Source organism: Camelus dromedarius, chromosome 22 (genome assembly GCF_036321535.1).
Source record: "Camelus dromedarius isolate mCamDro1 chromosome 22, mCamDro1.pat, whole genome shotgun sequence".
Classification (NCBI taxonomy): Eukaryota; Metazoa; Chordata; class Mammalia; order Artiodactyla; family Camelidae; genus Camelus; species Camelus dromedarius.
The window spans coordinates 10,514,922-10,534,528 of record NC_087457.1 but is presented as its reverse complement, the minus strand read 5'-3'; the positions used below and the strand labels follow the sequence as shown (position 1 = coordinate 10,534,528).

The 19,607-nt window shown below is 41.5% G+C and overlaps 1 protein-coding gene across 1 annotated transcript in view; it reads right to left on the bottom strand.

The window, feature by feature from the left end:
* The window catches only part of KAT6A (lysine acetyltransferase 6A), a 97,196-nt gene extending 79,457 nt beyond the window's left edge, over window positions 1-17,739 (bottom strand). The window contains exons 1-2 of the mRNA XM_064477425.1: window positions 17,610-17,739; window positions 14,181-15,098 (exon numbers count right to left, since the gene is read on the bottom strand). Coding sequence (XP_064333495.1) covers window positions 14,181-14,780 — 600 coding nt within the window. The 5' untranslated portion in view covers window positions 14,781-15,098; window positions 17,610-17,739. The remainder of the gene's footprint in view (window positions 1-14,180; window positions 15,099-17,609) is intronic.
* Between the last annotated feature and the right edge of the window lie 1,868 nt (window positions 17,740-19,607).

The window sequence follows — 19,607 nt, the reverse complement described above, 5'->3', positions numbered from 1 at the left end:
CTTCCTTTAAAGGTGGTTGTGACCTAAATATAATATCTAGTATACAATATTCATTCAAAATTATGTTAAGTTTTCAAATACAAGTACTACATTATGTGCACTTAAAAAGACTGACAAACAAGGTCATACCATACCATCGGTAAAACAGAGTTTCCTTGCCACCAGTAGACAGCAACAGGCTTTTTATTTGAGGGGTGAGGGGGTGCCTCACTCCGCAGGATAGAAATCTATCAGTATAAGCCACTGTTTACAAGAGAGATCCAGCAAAAAGACCAAGATATTTCTTAAAGTAACATAGTAACAGTTTAAAAAAAAAACCAACAAATTTTTGAGTACCTCTAAGAATTGTATGTTTTTAAGTAATTAGGCTTAAGACAGCCTAGTAGTAGAAATACAGATCAGAAGTTATCTCTGGTCACTAGGCTGGAAGAGCACACTCCAATCAGAGCGAAAGAACGGAGTCAAAAATGAATGCTGATTTGTCACTCAGCAGACCACCAGAGATCAAAGTTTTGATAAAACCACATTGCCAAGGGTGTAGGGAAACAAGTACTCTCATACACGGAGGGTGAATCTCTATGGAGAGAAATTCAGAAATACCAAAATTACAAAGATACATTCTATGTCCAATTATTCTAATTCTAGGAACTTATAAGTAAAACAATACATAACGGAGATTATTTAGCTGAGTAACGTTTGTAATCACAAAAAAACTGGAAACAAATGTCCATCAACAAGGGGCTGGCTATATAAATCATGGTACACCCACACACGGAAATACCACCAAGCCTTATGTGTTGATATGGAATACACTTCAGATATATCGCTAAGTGAGGAGGAAAAAAAAAAAGTAGGGTGCAAAACAGTATGTTAAGATGTTATCAACTGTGGGGAAAAAAGGCAAAAGGAAAAACGCATCTATAAAGTGATTGCTTATATACACACAGAATCTCTCTGAAAGGTGAAAAAGAAACAAAACTCACCAGCTGCCTCCCAGGAGGGGAATCGGCTAGCCAGGGAACAAGGGTTAGAAGATATTTTTCAAGAAATTCTCATTTGTACTTTTTGAACTGTATATACTAATGAATGTATTATCCTTGGGAAAATACAATTTCTTAAACTTTTAAAATTACTATATGGGTAACAGAGAAAAAATATTACCTTGAAGGAAGTAGCAAATGGTATTTTTCAGCTGAGGTGTCAAACTTGCACAAACATCTGAAACGATCTCCCTTTTTATCTATATATTTTGAGAGGATAAATGGTTCTGCTTCTAATTTTACTAACAGAGTTAATAATTTAAAAAAGCAAAACTTGTTTTCTATCATCCCCTCTTCCAGTTTAAACCTGAGAGCTTCCATTCAACAAACATTTTCTGAGCATCTTACAATGTGCCAAGACCTGGACACAAGGATTAATAACACACATGATCTGATAAATGGTTTAACATATGTATGTAATACACACTAAAGCAGCACCCACTTTTTTTCAATGCTTGTCATTTTCATGAACCAGAGGCAGCCTAATGTTGCTTAAGAAACCTGGGTTCTAGTTCTATTTATTCCCTTAACTAACCATGCAATTCTGCATCAGTAAAACCTGGCCACCACAGCATGGCGACTGCCTACCTTACTACAAGTACTTCATCAAAAGAAAATATGTGAAAGCAAAATTCTTTAAAACCTGTGGAACACTTCAAAAACATGTCATTAACACCTACACAAAGTTTTAGGGAAAAAGACTTTCTTTTTCCTTCCCTAGCTTTCCTGGCTGAAGTTAAGAGTTCTCTGCTTAGGTGAAGTTACCAGAAATAAAATTGTTTTTTATTGTTCCTTAAAGTTAGTAGATAATGGAGGCAACCCACTTGTAAAGCATTCAAAGAGAGTAAAAGGTGAAGTTTTTACTGAAAAGTACATACATAAAGCCCCACACAGACTGAAGCAGGTATTCAACAGCTACGACAAGGGAGCCCACACAGCACCTCAACCAAGGCCTTGATGCCCTCACAATGCAGGCTTAATGAGAACACCAGGAAGCCTAGGGGGGCAGCAACAAGGGCCCAAAGGGCAATACAGACAGGCTGCAGAAGTCACAACAGGTGTGCTTGTCGCACTGGCCGCCTCTCAGCCTTCCTAATGATGTGCTTTTCTCAATGCCCTAAATTTGAAGGTGCTCGCTTTAAAATCTTGGCCTATTCTTATGCAATGAAAGGAATGTGTTTACCTCTGCTACCACTGCTGTGTTACTTGCCCTGTAGAATAATTCTTCAGATAAAACAAATTCTTTCTTCTACCATTAAAAGGCAAAAAAAAGAAAAAAAAAAAGGGGGGGTGGTGGGAGGGGAGAAAAAGATAAATGTATCCTGCTGGCTTGGAGGTTACTCTGTCATACCTTTAACCATCAGCTCAAAGAAAGCATGATATCAAGTGTAAAACCTGCTTTAAAAATGCAAAAACATGTAAAATGCTAACTAATGCTGGGGAGGGTAATGACTTCAAAACCAAGATCTAAAAGTCAGACATGATTTGGTTTTTTCTCCATACTTAAGTAAACATTTATTATGGGCCTACAATGTTTTGCTTCTAGGCCTTTGTACATGCAGTTCCCTCTGCAGGAACCATGCTCTTTCCCACCCCACCCATTTGCTTCCCCGCTCACTAACCTCTCACATGTGACTTCCTCTGAGGCTTCCCTAACTTTCCCCACCCCCTCTTCTGTGTTGCCACAGCACTGTTTTACCCACTCTGAGCGCTCATCACTGAGTGTGTCAGTTACAGAGACTGTATCTCCTTCATTTGGGACCCAATCACTGTGCTGGCACCTGAAGATGTCCCATAAATACTTGCAAAGCACCAGACACTGCACTAGACGGCCGGGGTACAAAGATGAAAAGCAGACCTAAGGTCACTATCGAGTAAGAGAGACAGGCTAGAGCAACAATACAATGTAAAACAGGCTAGGATGGAGGAATGTGCAGGACACCTGGGGCCTGGAGGGAGCTCTCTGAGTCAGCCTGGAAGTGAGATGGGTGCCAAGGAAGAAACAGATGTGCCCAAGCTAAATCTTCAAGGTTAAATAAGGGCTAAATGTGAAGGAGAGGAAGGATTCCTGACAGGACAAAAACACAGGTGCAAGAGAAAACAAGGTGGGTCTAAGGAACTCCACGCAGAACGTGTGGTGCTTCTCAAACCTCAGCATGCACCAGAACCGACTGGAGGGTTTGTTAATGTATCAGTCACTGGGCCCTACCCCTAGTTCGACTCAGTAGGCCCAGAATTTGGCCCAAGAATTTGCACTTCAAACAAGTTTTCCAGTGACGTTACTGCTACTTCTGGTCCTAGGACCACACTCTGCCAACTGGTATCGTGGAAGGTAGAGGGCATATGGAGGAGGAGGAGCAGACAAGTTTGGAGCTACACATGAGGTGAAGGGGGGTAAAAATCACATATACTACACCACAGAATTTGACATTGAATGCTCTTAAGCAGAGAAGGGAGTATTTTAGAAAGACGGTAATAATAGCTAACATTTATAGAGCACTGGACTTACATGTCGCTCAGTACAACAGCAACTAGCCATATGTGGCTATTTCAATTAAATTAATTAAATAAAATTTAAAATTCAGTTCTACAGTCTACCAGCCACATTTCGTGAGCTCAAGAGCCACGTATGACTAGTGCTATTGCACTGAGCACAGATACAGGACATTCCATCATCGCCAAAGCTCCATCATACTAACATAAATCTTCATTATGAGACAGGCACTGTATTATTCCCGTTTTACAGAAAGAAATGTGGCAAAGAAAGATTAAGCAAATTACCCACGGTCATAAAGCGAGTAGTGCCAAGTGATGTGCAAACCTAGATGGTCTGGTTCTGGAACCTGTGTTCTTAATTGCTTCTTAATAAGATCATTCTTGGCAATCATGTGGACTGGAGGCAGATGATACTGGAGGAAGGAAAACAAGTGAGGAAGCTGCTACAGTAAATCAGGAGAGAAATGATGGGGACCAGCACCAAGAGAGCAGTGGCTGGCATGGATAAGAGGGTGATTAAGAGATGATACAGAAGTGGAAGAGAAAAGACTGGGGATGGACTAGAATTGAATCCAGAAGAGGTGCGAGTGAGGTGCAGAAGATGACACCAAAGTTTCTGTTTTAGGAATTAGAGTCAACAGCAATGCCTCATCACAGTAAGAAACCAAAAGGGCAAGCTGGAGGAGGGTGATGAACTCCATCTGGGTCACCATGAATTGGCACGGACTGAGGTAAGTAAGACACTACACAGCGGGGTATACAAGTCCAGAGCTCAAAAAAAGAGATCTGGACTAAGATATGAATTTAGAGTCATCAGAATAGAGAAGTTAAGTCTAGAGATAACTTAGGAAGATAAAAATAAGTAGACAAAGAACAGAATCTTAGGAAATCCAACATTTAAGATACAGGCAGAAGATAAAATGCCAGTAAACTGAAAAAGAATTACCAGAAAGATGGGAGGAATCAGGGAAGACACCTAGGAAAGAATGACCCCAGAGGCCAAGGGAAGAGAGAATGGTGTCCAAGTACTAAATGCTGCTGAGAGGTCTTAAGATAAAGACTGAAAACAGTCCACGAGAGCTGTTTCAAATGGTGTTCCAGGGCCAAAGGCCAGGTTGCAACAGATAGGGCAGAAATACAGACTTTTTTTCAAGGAGTTCCAAAATGAAGGGGAAAAGACAGGGTGTGTAGATGGAGAGAAGGATCTGGAGCAGTGTTTTTTGTTTGTTTTTATTCTAGTGTGATGGGAGAGACTTGCCCCTGCTAAGAGGCAAAGAGTGAAAAGACTAGAACACCACTGGTGGAAGAAGGCCCCTAAGACAGGAGAGAAAAGGATCCTACACATGAACGGAGATGCTACCTCTAGACAGGTGACTTCTTTCATGTCCTCTAAAGGGCAGCAAAGGGAGGTAAATAAGTACAGATGTGTCTGAGTTAGTACGGGAGGGTAAAGTTGGATGAGCTCATATGGCTGGATGGAGTCTATTCTATGAAGTAGGATATGGGAGTGTCGGCTGAAAATGAGAAAAGCAAAAGGGCTGCTGCAGAAAAAACAGACTGCAGACACAGACATACATCCCTAAGCAGAGGGCAGAGCTGAGATTAGAAGCCACAAATTTGTAAGTGGCACACCACCACATGGTTTGTGCAATTTTCTTCAAAATGATAATACAGACCCTTAGAGGATCAGGGAGAGAATGGTTGGCTTAATGTCAAGGTTGGGGTCTGCCAATTAGATGCAAGAGAAAAGCGAGTAACTGAAGTGATAAACCTTCAGTCAAGCAATTAGGAGAAAAGCATTCATGGTGGGAAGGGGCCACCCATCAGAATCACATAGGGAAACGTCTTCTAACCACACACCATACGAGGCCTTGATGAGATAAAAGAGCAGGTGCAGCAGGAGTGAGGAGAATGGTGGAAAATTAGGGAGTGGGACAGAACAAAATGAAGGTTTCCAGAAGTACACTGTCCTGGGTTCAAAGTGTGTTCACGAGAGTAAGTGTGAAGGGTGTTGCTTCGGGTACTGGTCTGAATTCTAATTACTAGATAACTGTCCCCTGACTCTCTCAGCCAGCTCCCCTGACAGGCCATGCTGGTTCTGAGCCCGTTCTCAACCCAGGCCATATATCAGATGCACGTGGAGACTTTAAAAAACAAACAAACGAACTGAAATCTGGGCCCCACTGCTAGAGTCTAATTCAGCTGGTTTGGCAATTCTAAAGTGGATTTACTGTCAAGAACCACTGCTTTAGAAAGAACAGGACTTTAGATTTATGTTACAGAATTAAAGGAAAACTGACTGGCATAAGAATACATGAAATAACTAAAGCAGGAAAATGGTGAAAGAGGATCTAAACTCTATCAGCCATCTGAAGATGTCCTGGAGAGAAAAGCTGGGAGACTATGAAAGCACAGCATCCCACTCAAGACACACCAAGAAATGTAATAATGTTTCCAAGAGTTCTCTTACAGGTTCTTGAAAACTCAGGAGTTAAATGCTTCGCTGCAGCCAATGACTAAAAAAAAAGAAAAACCTGCACTCCACTAAGCCAAAAGGACTGAAAACCGACACTGAACAACAGCTCTTAGGGCAACTACAGCTCACAATCCCCTGGAGGAAACAGCAGCCCACAGTACAAGCATGGTAAGGACCCCACTTACCTGGAACCCATGTCTTCCGCACAAAAGGTAAAGGAATCAGCTGTCTTCTTTCACACATACAAAAATTTTAAGTTTTTAGCTGCCAGATTGTCTTTCTACAGCAGTCATTTTCTCCTTAACAAATTTTACCAATAATTTTTAAACCACCTACTGCAAATCTAAGTGCTGGACTCCTGTAATCTCTATGCTTAATTTCAACCCTAAAGCAAATAGTGCCATACTATTCTATCCAATTATTTTATAAGTAACTGCCCCCAATCTTAACCTTTATTTGCCACTTTCTAATGTATTTGCTAACTTTTATGACAAAGTAAAAGCAATGCAAAGACGAACTATTAATCATAAAGACCAAAAAAAAAAAAAAAGTGGGGGGTGGGGGGAGTCCCACTACTAAAGAAGAAAAAAACAAAAACAACAAAAAAACATGACCTACTGCTGCCTTCCCTGTAAGGTTTGTTTACTGGCATTACAAAATCACCCAGAACCAAGATATTACATATACATAAAAATGAGTGGAAACTGTATACTCCTAGGCCACCCATATTTAATGCCTTTAAGGAGAATTACTTCATTAATTAATAGAAAAGCTTATACCCTTCTATCTCAGTCTTAAACATTTTAAGTTTGAACCAACTACCTAAGTCACTTAGACACCATCTGTGTTGGAGACTTTCTGAAAATCAAACTTAACTGTAAGTGGACTTTTTCCCCCCAAAACTCAAGAAGTATTTTTCCTTCTGGCATTAAGGTAGTTTAACACATTCTTCTAATATTTATTTAAAACGTAGGAAGACTTTCTAATTCAGGCCATAAGAAAGCAGTCTTTTCCAAGAAAAAAAAAGTCTCGACTTTCTAGGATGTATATACAGCTAGCTATCTTCAAACACCGAAACAAGCAGATTTACATACTTGTGGTTTACAAAAACCACCAAAATTCTCTACACCAGGGTTTATTCTATGGTTTCCATTAAGGAAACGACTTCTAACATTATTTTATACACTAATAATACTTGCTCTCTAATGCTATAAAGCAGTACTACAGCCTAATGAAAAAAAGCACAGAACCAAGAAGGGCCCAACCACTTCTCCCAGATGTGATCAGCTTGCTATGTGGCACTGAACAAGACACTTAAATCTCTCTGGCCCTCTGTTTCTCTATTTGTGAAATAAGATTAGAATCACTATTATCCAAGATTGCTACTGGCTCAACATTCTACAAAATGCAAACAATTCTATTCTTTTTTCCTAAAAATTTATCTATAATTTGTAAGCATAATATAATCCAACTATAAAATAGACATTAATCAACACTGAAACCAGACTTATTTTTTTTTAAGCAGGTCTTTTTCTTTAATTCCTAGCAGTTAAAAACTACTTTGACCCAGAATGGCATTCTGCAAATCTAAGTGCTACACTCCTATAATCTCCATGCTTAATTTCAACCCAAACCAAATAGTGCCATACTACGAACTGTCTCTTCTTCACCTGTTCCCTAATGAAGCTGAAAGTAATTCTCTGGACTTGAATTTACAGAGTTATGTACAGTGCTGATGAAAGCCATCTGTTGGAAACTATGACTTTCCTGTCAAAGGAAAAAACCAGAAGAAACAGCCTAGGTTTTCCTGGGAACCAGCTGCAGCTGAATGAGTCCTAATCCTACTCCAGCTGGGAAAAGCAGAAGGGTGAAGTCGCTGTTCGTTTAATTCATCTGCTGCAGATCCTTTGTGAACTGACTCCACCCCTGAGTAGACAACTGGTAAACAACTTTACCAGAATGAGGCCCTTAATTAATTCCAATATGTAACATCTATTCGGTTTTTTAAATTTTTTAGATCAGAGCGTAAAAAGTATTTATCATCCCTTTAAAAGACCTTTCGCAGTTCACTAGGAAAAAATATTTTCAGTTCTGTTTTAACCAGCAAACTTGGCACCCAGATTCAGTCCTCTCACGTAGCTAAGAACCATGTCAGTGTAAATATACTTCTGCAGTATTCTAAACAGAAAGGGAAAAAGCATGAAGGAGAGTCTTACGACCTCAAGAGGCCTGGAATGATACATTTTTTCCCCAGATTCATCGAACAGTTCCTGTTATCTATTTGCTTTCATAGTATTATCAGTAAGTGTAATGTAAAACAGGATGGCCCATGTGTCAGGATGAGTTGAATAAAAAACAGGCAGCAGAATAAGAAGAAAGATAATGTATTTTGCATACACTTATTTTCCATTTGGTGTTTTATGAGAAGCCATAATGAAAACTTATATTATTAAATAGCTATTATATAAATATATTATGCCTATAAAACTTAACCATGTAAAGTTCTTTTGAGACTTCAATAAGAAAGTACATGTTAAAGCGCTCACAACAGTGCCCAACACACGGTCAGGCCTTAACAAATGTTAGCTATTAATAGGTTTCTATAAGCAACTGCTTTCATTCCCTTGGTCTCCTGATACAGGGCAAAGAAAGAGGTCAAGATGGCTAGATCATCTAGGGCTCTTTTCCCGAAGCAATTTGTAGTATCTGATGACTTCATTCATTAATTCCCTCACTTTATTTCCTCACTTTATTAGAAGCTGGCCCAAGAAAGAGCAAAGTGCTAGCAACTGTAAATGTAAGAAGAATGTTCAGGTCGTGCGCACTGGCTGGGTATACAAGCTTTGATTAGCAATGGCTAAATCAAAGGCTGCTTTAGTAGCTCAAGTTTTCTTCCCAGGTGGGTCATGGGCTGAAAATTACCAAAACACACAGAGCTCATAGGCCAACTAGAAGACCAAAAACGTATCTGTACGGTCAACTGTATTTAAACAAATACTGCATTAGAAATATATCCTTGCCTGAGTTATTTTTAAATTTCTGTGTGTTTTTTTTAATAAGAACAGATCTGCTAGACAATGTCAATTTATACTAACCACATTTATTCTTAATTCACCTCAATGAGTTGTTAGTAACAAGTTTTATTTCCAGCCAGCTTCTCTTCAGGATCCAGAACATTTAACAGTCATCAAAAAATGGTTCAAACAATGATGTAAGAAATGTAAAATCAATTGTGATCATAATCAATGTAATTAATTATAACATAAGAAAATATAATTACTGAGCTCAATCAGTTGCAAACTCAGTAACATTACAAAAATCTACGTTATTCATGTCATTGTGTTCTTGCCATTACTTGAAAAAGAAAGTCAACTTCTTATGGTTAGGAAAACTTTCTCTGAAATAATCCTTCTTTACTTAGAGACTGATGCAGCTGATATCCTCCATTCCCTCCCCTACAATGTAAGAATTAAAACTTGCAACTTCAAAAGTTTCCTAATAACTATACTATAAAATACACTTGCTTGTATGCTCTCATAAGGACTCTTAAAATATACTTTAAATTGAGAACTTTTTCCAGTTTTTTCTACTAATTTATCTATTCTCAACTTTTATGAAGCATCTTTTGCTTTCAGGATTTTTGGTGCGTGTGGGTGCATGTGTGTTTGTAAGTAAACAATTGTTCTGTCAAGCAGTCAACACACCCCTGAATTTAATAGCACAATTACTATAAAGTATCATAGCAACAACATATGAAAATGACATTACTAAGCTTACGTTTATAAACAACTTTATCATACCACCATTCTAACATATAAAATGTGAAACAATTTTACTATAAAGGCCATTTTCAAATAGCTAAATCAAAACTATCATTCTTAACTCTCAGTAACTTGAAAACGTATTTCCATTCTCATCAGCATTTCTATATCAAAAACGAAAGTTGCTGTCAAAGCCCCATTTATTCTATGAATTTAAAATACCAAATTCCAGTAACACAAAATAATTTGGACTCTACTAAGAGTTAACTGAATTGAGATGTAACTTGTATTAGAAGGCTAGTGATTTATCATTTGTTCTTTCTGCTCCAAGTCACCTGAGTAATAACCTAAACAATAACACTAGGCTGAAAATACCTTCTCTTCCCTTTCCAATTAGAATGCTTCAGCAAAATATAATTCTGTTCAACAATACTCCACAGACCAACAATACTCTCCTGATTTGACTGATTACCATAATAGTTTTCTGGACTAGTAATACGGAACATAAACTACAGATGTGCCAGTAAATTATTCTATGAGTGTGTAAAATGAACCCAGAAATTTGAAATGAAGGTGAAAATTATTCCTGAAAGGGAAACAGATCCTTCCAAGACTCAGGTCTAAAGTAATTCTTTGACCTGGGCCATTACAATCTCAAATAATAATTAGCCCCACCCAAGAAATATCCCATTCTTTCTCAGAGATCCACAATATCTCATTGTTATGGAAACGTAATGAATGTAAAAAGAATAAAAATTGTATTTCATAAACTAAAAAAAGAATTGCAAAAAAGTTTCACATTTCTATGCTGTCAGCCTTAATCTCCAACAGGACCTAAATCCTAATGCACTGTTCATGGTAGGTATCTAAATGCTTAATTAATGAATAATGAATAAATGAAGTAAATGAACAAATTACCTTACAGTAATGTCTATATTTCAAAAAGAAAGAAATTTGCAAGGAGGAAGTTTTTATTTACACCAGTTACACGCTATCACCCTCACCTATATCCCACAATTCAAGGGAAAGCAATATTTTGTCTCAGATGAAAGCACGCTATTATAGCCACGCAACCAATTTCAAACTACAAATTAGAAGGCTTCAGTGACACTCAAAATGAAAATTAATAAACAAAGAAAATATTTTTAAGAAAAAAATAAAATATCGCCACGCAACCAATTTCAAACTACAAATTAGAAGGCTTCAGTGACACTCAAAATGAAAATTAATAAACAAAGAAAATATTTTTAAGAAAAAAATAAAATATCATGCAGACCAAACTAATTTTTAAATTTATAGACCTCAGGTATACAAAACTAGATTATTCATAATCTTTGGTTTCTGATACATTCTTACCACTGGTTCAAAGCAAATTTTAGAATTCTATGATAGGAAGAGAAAAAAGGGATGCAAATAGGAAAGGGGAAGGGGGGGCGTGTCCTATTACAATTAGAGAATGCGCTATGAAGTTAACACCAAGGACATTACAATCCTGTACTTGAGCGCAGTGACAGGCATTATACATAACAACCCCCGAGAGGCAGCAGGTATAGCTGCTACCAACTCCTGAGCCAGACTGATCAAGTTCAAAGCCTAGCTCTGCCACCTAATACTTTTGTGACTTGAACAAGTTACTGAACCTCTTTTATGCCTCAGTTTCTTCATCTGTTAAATAACAGTACCTCTCTCATTGAGCTGTATGAGGATTAAATGAGTTAATACATGTACAGCTATAAAGTGATGCCTGGCACAGAGTATAAAATATTTATCATTAAGTTAAATAAACTCATCATAAACTACCACAGCCTAAAGCTAGCACAGAAATTTCCCTTATAACATGGATAAAACTTTAAAATCACAGATTTATCTTCAGATTCTCCTATTTATCAGTGTCTTCACAAAAACTCTTAAAAATATTTCTACACAGCTATCTCACCAAAAAGAGCAAAACAAGAATCACGCAGTTGCTGAAAATCTAACATACAGTTCCTTCCAAACCTTAATATCACACACACGTGCGCGCGCACACACACAAAATCAAAAGTCAGAATTGATATTAAAAAAAAAAAAGTAAAGAGGAACTTCCTCTCTCACCCCACGGCTAAGCAGACCAGTAGACAGACGTATGTGCGTTCTCCAGACCATGACACTCTTTCAGCTCCGAGCAGAGCTCCTGGCCCACAGTAGGCGCTCAATAGCCAGTTACTGAATTAATGCACGTCTGAAAGTGAAACTACTAGGGGCATGCACTTTCCTGTCTCCACCACTGTCAAATACACTCAGGATAATTTTTTTTTGAGATTATCTACGTTCATAACAACAAATCAATCGATTCCATACGAGAATTGATTGGATAGTTTTAAAAAAGAAGTAAGTAGTTAAATACAATAAAAGGAACAGACTATAATCTGTTCAAAGGAGGAATAATTCCTTGCCCTAGGGTTCACTGTAATGATTTTGAATCTGAGCTTTTCATATCTTTGGGGAAAGTCACCACTGAAAATAAGACTCCATTCAAAAATATGTAACAGATCTTATTAACTCTAATTTCGCAGATATCATGAAATCTGGTTTCCAATCAGACCAGTACAAATATATGGAAGTTACTCAATGAAACTCAATTTTCCCAAATGCACACTCCAAATTTAGTTACTTCAGTTAAGAACACCATATATTAAAGTTACGTAACCAAAGATATAGTTCCAACCAAAGCAAATCAGCAGATCTCTACTGGATTAAACTTTTTTTTTCTTAATGCAAAGATCTCAGCTCAGCTGCAAAATAAGGATTGTTGGATTAGATGGTTCTCAAAGTCCCTTTCAAAAGTAGTATCCCAGGGTGAGAGAACTCAGATTTGTCCTACATTGTACTATATACTGACTACCTTTAAAAAATATGTACAACTGACATTTTATGTATGGCCAATATTTTTTAAAATTAAAGTATCTTATTCAAGTAAGGGAAATTATAATAAACACAAATACCCAGGTGTTCTAACAAGAATGTATAATACCCAATTCACAGATATGACACTGAATTCATTCTAAACTATAAATTATTTCCTGTTTCCATGCCGTGAATCTGTAGATCATTTGATAACAGTTGTTTGAATCAATCGTATTTCATTTAACTTCAGTCATATGTGATCAAAAAATAGTTCTCACAGATAAACACTGATAGTAGAATTTGGTCATTGTCCACCTTGAATTTTTAATACACACCTTTAACAAATGCTCAAATGATACAGAACCAATTTATGAATGGGACTGTATCAATTCATGACTCCATCAAAATCATTTTAAGGATAATAACAGTAATATAATACTTCTATTTCAAAGTTTACAAGGAAAATTGAACTGTAAAATAGATCTCTAAAAACTTCATCTAAAAAGAAAAAAAATACTGTTAATTTTCAGTTGCTATTTAAACAAAAATCTACTGATGGGTTATTAACTGCAATGAATTTAGATCAAATCTCAAATATTTTTAAATACACTCAATGTTAACTTTACAATCTTATCATCCTAGAAGTAGCCTCTATGATCTTAAGCAAAATGAAGATGTTACTAGTGTACCCTAAGGTGTGAAACAACTTAAAATACTACCACTCTCCACAAAACTACAATTCAGAACACTTAAAATAAATTCACAGCTAAGACACTAGGTCAATGTGAAAAAGAGCTCCTAACAAAACAAAACTCTCCTCATCCCTGACTATCTAAGGCCAAAATTTACTGTGAAGAACACATACTTTCAACTGCACAAATTAAAAGCATAAAATACACAGCACTTACGGTATACCATTTGTGTAGCAAGACTCCCAACTCCCCAGAACTTTACTAATATAGGATATTGTATTCCTGATCCATGCAGCTACACCTGTCATCAATAGTAACATTCAGGACTTCATCATACGCAAAAATTTATACATGACAAAAAGTTAGAATACAAACAGCAAAAATAAGAATCACTAAATCTGCCTCGCCACTACTATGGTCAGGACAATCAGCCTCATTCCTGTCTGATAATCTGAAAGAAAATGGAAAAAAGAAAGATGATAGGTTCTTAAGAGTTTCCAGCATTTTCCTGCTCATAAATTGCAGCAGTTAAGTATTACAAGAGCTTCTCTGTAACAGTTTTAAAGTTGTATGCCACTTTTCAATTCTAATCTAAAAATGTTCTTCTAGGTAGATCAATACTCTACACTTGAATCTTAGGCATTGAATATTTCAAAGTATCAGAACAATTAGCAACTACTGAGTTCTCACACCTAGAACTCACAAATAAAAAACAAGAGGTGATCGTTCCACAAATGTCCGCAAACACCAAATGTAACTTCTATTTAACTTCCTAGAAATGTGGCCACATCATCAGCTCTGTGAACACAGATGCATACCCCATTCTTACCTTATCCTTTTCATGTGGAAGGAGTGACACTGGAGGTAAAGAGGAAAGAGACTCACAGCTCTCTTTCCCATCCACATTGGTCGCCTTAGTGTTGAGCCGATAAAGAGGTCCATCTTTAAGGAGTCTGCCGTGGCCAACGGCACGTTTAATAGCCAATCGTAACTGCTGGTGAAAGCCAGAGGCGGCACCGCCTCCAAATAATGCAGACACGTCCTTCTGACCTTTCAAAAAACGTTCAATGCTCTTCAAAGTTGAGCCACCGGACTCTGCTAAGCCCTCGACTGCCCGCTTGATCAGTTTATTCCAGTCTACATTTTGTTTATTATCCAATTTCCCATGGTTTCGAGGTTTAGGAAGTGCTATTCGCCCAGGATTATCAGGATCTTTATAGGAATTGAGTCCTTTATTTGAGACTTTCAAAATCGTTCCATCTTTGACACTCAACTCCAATTGTTCTAAAACAGTTTTACGATCCAAGCCATGGGATGAAGACACTGCATTGCATATCCTTTCTTCCGAAGGACGCTGTTTCTGCTTCTTCACTTTTTTGATGGCCTCCAAAATCCACTCGGTATACAGCGGGTTAGCGAGTTTTACCATGGTGAAGGATTCTGTATATCCATAGAGTCGTTATCCCTTATCCTGATGCTGAGTAAGTTTTACACCTTGGAAAACAACATTCCCGGAGGCTGGGAACCAGTTAACCATAGCATACAAGTTTTCTGGCCTGAGTCCTTCCTCCTTTCACAAAATAGAGTGCCTCCCCACTTTTACTTCAGAAACCAAAACAACCTGTTATCTGAAATGTCTTCAAACTTCGCAACAAATTTCTCAACAGCACAACACATGAGTCTCTTCATAAAGTTGTAAGAACCCAAGAACATCTCATTCCCAGCAGAAAAAATGTGCATCTTATGCCTGAAAAACAATTAAAACATTAAAACAAGGTCAGTTTTCTATCAAGGCCCATTTTGTAAATAAACTCTAACTGAAACATCTTTTTAAAGCACTCAACAGCAAGTGTCCATTGAGCACTTGTAGGAGTTGGCACGTGTTTCTAACAACACTCCAAAACAACCATGTATGTAAACCATTGGAACAACGAAAAAAAGGGAAAAAGATGAATAATTAAGATACAAAGAGGAAACAAGATGAGATGGACTATGAACAACCTTAGGCTAACCGAGGGGCCTGGCTATTCTGCACTGCACAATCTCTGCTCACCAGTCTATGAACTGAAACTGGTCCTTGACATCTTTCCCCAAGAAACTATTCAGCACTTCAACAAGTACCTGGATTAGTAGAAAGAATCCTGCAATGAAAGTTAAGAGTGAATCGTTCACCTTTCAAAGTTCTAGACATTCAGACTGGATGAAAAGAATCAGTAAGAGAGGCAGAAAACCATGGAGAAAATTTAAACTATTTCTTATATTAAAAGAAACAACAAACACAATGCACACAAACCAAGTTCACATTTTAAGTACAATGTTCCTTTAAACATTCCAAATGCAAACAAAAATAACCCTGAAAACAGTTTGAAAAGTGCTTAAAGAAATTTAAAATAATCCAGTTTCATTGAAATTTTAAGAATCACGTGCTGATAGCTTCTCCTAATAACATTCAATATACTGGAGGGAGTCCTACAACTGTCAAAATGTTCATAGCCAATCTACAGATAGAGAAACTAGAAATGAGAAGGGTGCAGAATCACTGGGTTCAAATGTACACACTACATCAAATGTACAGTACAGAAAAAAAAAAAGTGCCCTGCCTGTTTGTAGCCTAAAGAGGAGACGATCTCATAAAGATTCAGTCAGGAGTGCTGTCCTGAAACGAACATTAATGAATAAAACACAAACAGACATGGACAGACAATGCCTCTCCAGGATCAAAGTCAATACTCTTTCGACAAAGAATCTGACAGACAGAAAAGAACCCTTTTTAAAATCACCAAAATAAGGAATTCTGCATCTCACAACTCCTTTGCTTCCAAAACGAAATTTAACTTGACTGAAGTGTTTTTTTAAGAACTTCTCTCATTCTGAGGAGCATGTACATTACAACATAAACAATGCCGGAAAAACGGCTCCCGCAGCAATTATTCTTAAGAGTGACACGAAAATCAAAAGGAAACCTAACAGATATTAAGAAACTGATAGTACTATTAACTCTGATGAGAAAGAAAAGGCTGAAGTAAACACTCAAGTCTGAGCCAAGACTTACTTTTAAATTAGTTAACTGAAAAGATGCCCCCTGAGAGGGCTATGCTTCATTTTGGTGAGAGTCTCGAGAGGCCAGAAATCAAAGCATGATTACTCCAAAAAAAAGTTCACATTAACGCTAAACTAAATGACAAGCCACAGTTTGCGTTTAAAAGCTGGGCCTGTCCTAATCGATTAAGCTCGCAGGTGATAGAATGAATGACAGGCTCTCGTTGTCTCCCGGGCCGGGCTCCGCACCGGCCTCCAGGTCTGCAGAAAGTAAAGCGCCTGCAGACTTGAACTTTAACTCTCCCAAAGTACGCCGGCGGCTGGAGAGAAAGCACAGCTCGCTCCCGACAGTCCTTCCCCGGCCTCCACTCCCCACCCCCTAACACTTCTTCGCGCTCTCTTTTTAAAGAGCGAGAAACTTTAAAAACTTGAAACGGCACAAGCCCGCGGCTTGCCAACCGGGAGCTGGCTGTTCCCCTTCGCCGGGGACGGAACCCGAGGACTAAGTTAACAATGAAATCACGTGAAAGAGTTGAGAGCGGTCCATCTGCACTCCCAGCTCCCCCGGAGCCTCGGCGGCACGGGGCCGGGTCCCGGGCGGCGGCGGCGGCTGGGCGCGCAGGCGGCCGGGCCCTGCCGGGCCGCGCTGACAGGCGCCCGCCGCCCGCCCCCGGCGCCCGGGCTGACAGCCGGGCGGACACACCGCCGCACGTGCGCCCCTCCGCACCACAACACGGCCCGCCTGTCACCCCGCGCCGCGCGGCCGCACGGGCCGAGAGCGAGCGCCGGGAGCGCGGGCGGAGGGGCTGGGCGGCGGGCGGCCGGCGCCGGGGCCCGGGCGGTGGGCGCGCCCAGAGGGAGAGCCGGCCGCCGGCACGGCCCGCCCGAGGTTCCGCGGCCTGGGCCGCCGCCGCCCCCTCCCCGGTTCCCCGCTCCCAGCTGCCCGGCTGGGCCCGGCCCGCGGCGGCGGCGGCGGCGGGGGCGGCGGCGGCGGCGGCGCGCGGGCCGCGGGGCGGGGGAGCCGGGCGCCGGCCGGGCGCGAGGGGGCGGCCGCGGCGCCCCAGCCCGAGGCCTGGCGCAGAGCAGCGGGAGGCGGCGCAGGCCGCGGCGGGGCCTGCAGCGGCCACCGGCCCCGCGGGGCGGCGGGGCGGGCCCCGGAGCGGCTCAGCCTCGGGCGCAACGGCCGGGGGCGGCGGGGGGTGGCCCCTCGGCTACTTACCGGGAGGGAAGAGCGCCGGGTTCCCGGGGCCCCGGGCCGGACCGCGGAGATGCCCCAAACTGACACGGCCGCCATCTTGGAGACAGTGAGCTCCGGCCGGGGGGAGGGGAGGCGAGGCGGCGGAACAGCCGCGGGGGGAGGGGAAGCGTCGCGAAGGAACGGCTGCCTGGGGGAGGGCGCGGGAACAGCCCGGGAGGGAGGCGAGGGGGAGGGGGAGGAAGGGGCTGCGCGGGAGGGGGGCGGCCGAGGAGCGGGAAGAGCTCTGCCGAGAGCCGGGAACGGCCGGAGGGCGGGGCGGGGCAGGAGGGAAGAGCCGGCCGGGCGGGTCACGTGGGGCCGGTACAAAAGCCCAAAGCCAAAGTGGGAGGAGGACCTGGTGGGCTGGAGGCCGGCAGCCGGGGGCGCCAGCTCGCCTTTCTCGCGCGGCGGGGCCGGGCGGTTACCCGGGGCCGAAGGAGCTGCCGTAGCCCCATTACACAGCTGGGGCAACTGAGGGCAGCGTCTGGGTGAGGAGGCTTCCGTGTGGCGCGGAAATCCGGTAGGCAGACGGGATCTGAACTCTGACGGCGCCGTGTGTGCAGTCCTCGAGCCTCCCTCCGCACCTCGGTGCCCTCGCCCCTCTCCCACGGAGATTCTCCCGGAACCCGGGGTCCGGAGCGAGGGCGAGGGGGGGCCGCCTCCCTCAGCACCCCCGTTCTGCTCGCACCTTCACCTCCCACATTTCACCCCCTCTGTAGGCAGAAGAGTAGTGCGATGAGGAGGGGGAAAGGGTGGAAAGTTAGACACCCGTGTCAGGCTCTTTCCCCGCGGGGAGCGCATCCTCCCCACACCGAGGGACTTGTTGGACCTTACCAGAGCCATGTTGGTAGGAACCGGCGGAGGCGGGGTGCTGAGACTCGCACAAGGTCACCCAGCTGTTTGGTGGCACACCCCTGAGCTGGGAGCCTCCATCTGTCTTATTCCAACGCCCGTCTCCTACTCCCGCCTTGGGCGGAATTGCTCTCGTCCCAGTTAATGGAGCTGCGAACTGGCACTTTTCATGGCCTGTCTGTCCTCTGCTGGCTGCAAGTGTGTTTCTTTGTCTTGTCTCTCATCTAGTTTAAACTCCTGAGGCAGAGATTGAGTCATACTTTTTATTTCCCTGCATTCATTGTAAGAGCAGTAAATGACAGATGAAAAGACATACTACATGCTTCATAATTTTGTGTGGAAGCGTTTTCCTGCTACTGGACCTTTTCAGCTGCTTTGTGACGTGACCCCTGCTAGACTGTCCTCCCCAATACCTCGTTTTCTGTCCGCGTTACCTTGTAAAGACCACCCACTGCCTTGACGTCCACGTTTAGTTCGTTTTCTGAACTTTTGTAATTTGACCCTTTGCCCTACTCGTGTGACACTTGTTGACCCTTATATACATTTTACGAATGTATTTCCAGGTATAGTCTCTGTTAAGATGCCTCTTTGCATCTCCAGGACATAGTGTACAAGCGGTACAGACTTCAAAAAATGTTGCTGGTGAATGAACATTATTTCAGCCACCAAGTAAGAGGTGGAATTTCCCAACCCATCCCGCCACCCCCCCAAATCAAGCTCTGCCTTATTTATACCTCAACTTGCCCTGCTGTCTATAGCTTTTCTGCACTCTGATCCTTAGCCGTATTGTTCTATACATAGACTGTTTAGACCATTCAATAGTAACACGAAAACTTATATTTTCAACTCAGTATCCTAGCTCTGAAAACTGATAACCTAAGGGTGGTGTGGTGAGATTTACTGAACCACCCTTCATCACCTTACTGCCAAGCCCCGTTCCCAAATTAGGAGAGAAATTTGGGGATGAAAAATAATCTATTAGAAAGGATATTTTCCATCCTAGATGAATTACACGCATTTGCAGGTAAAATGAGAAGTGTTTGTAATGGCAATACATGGGGGTTGGGGGAGGAGAAGAGGGGGTGAAATAATGCAAGGTTTTTATTTCCCAAAGAGGACTGATCAAGT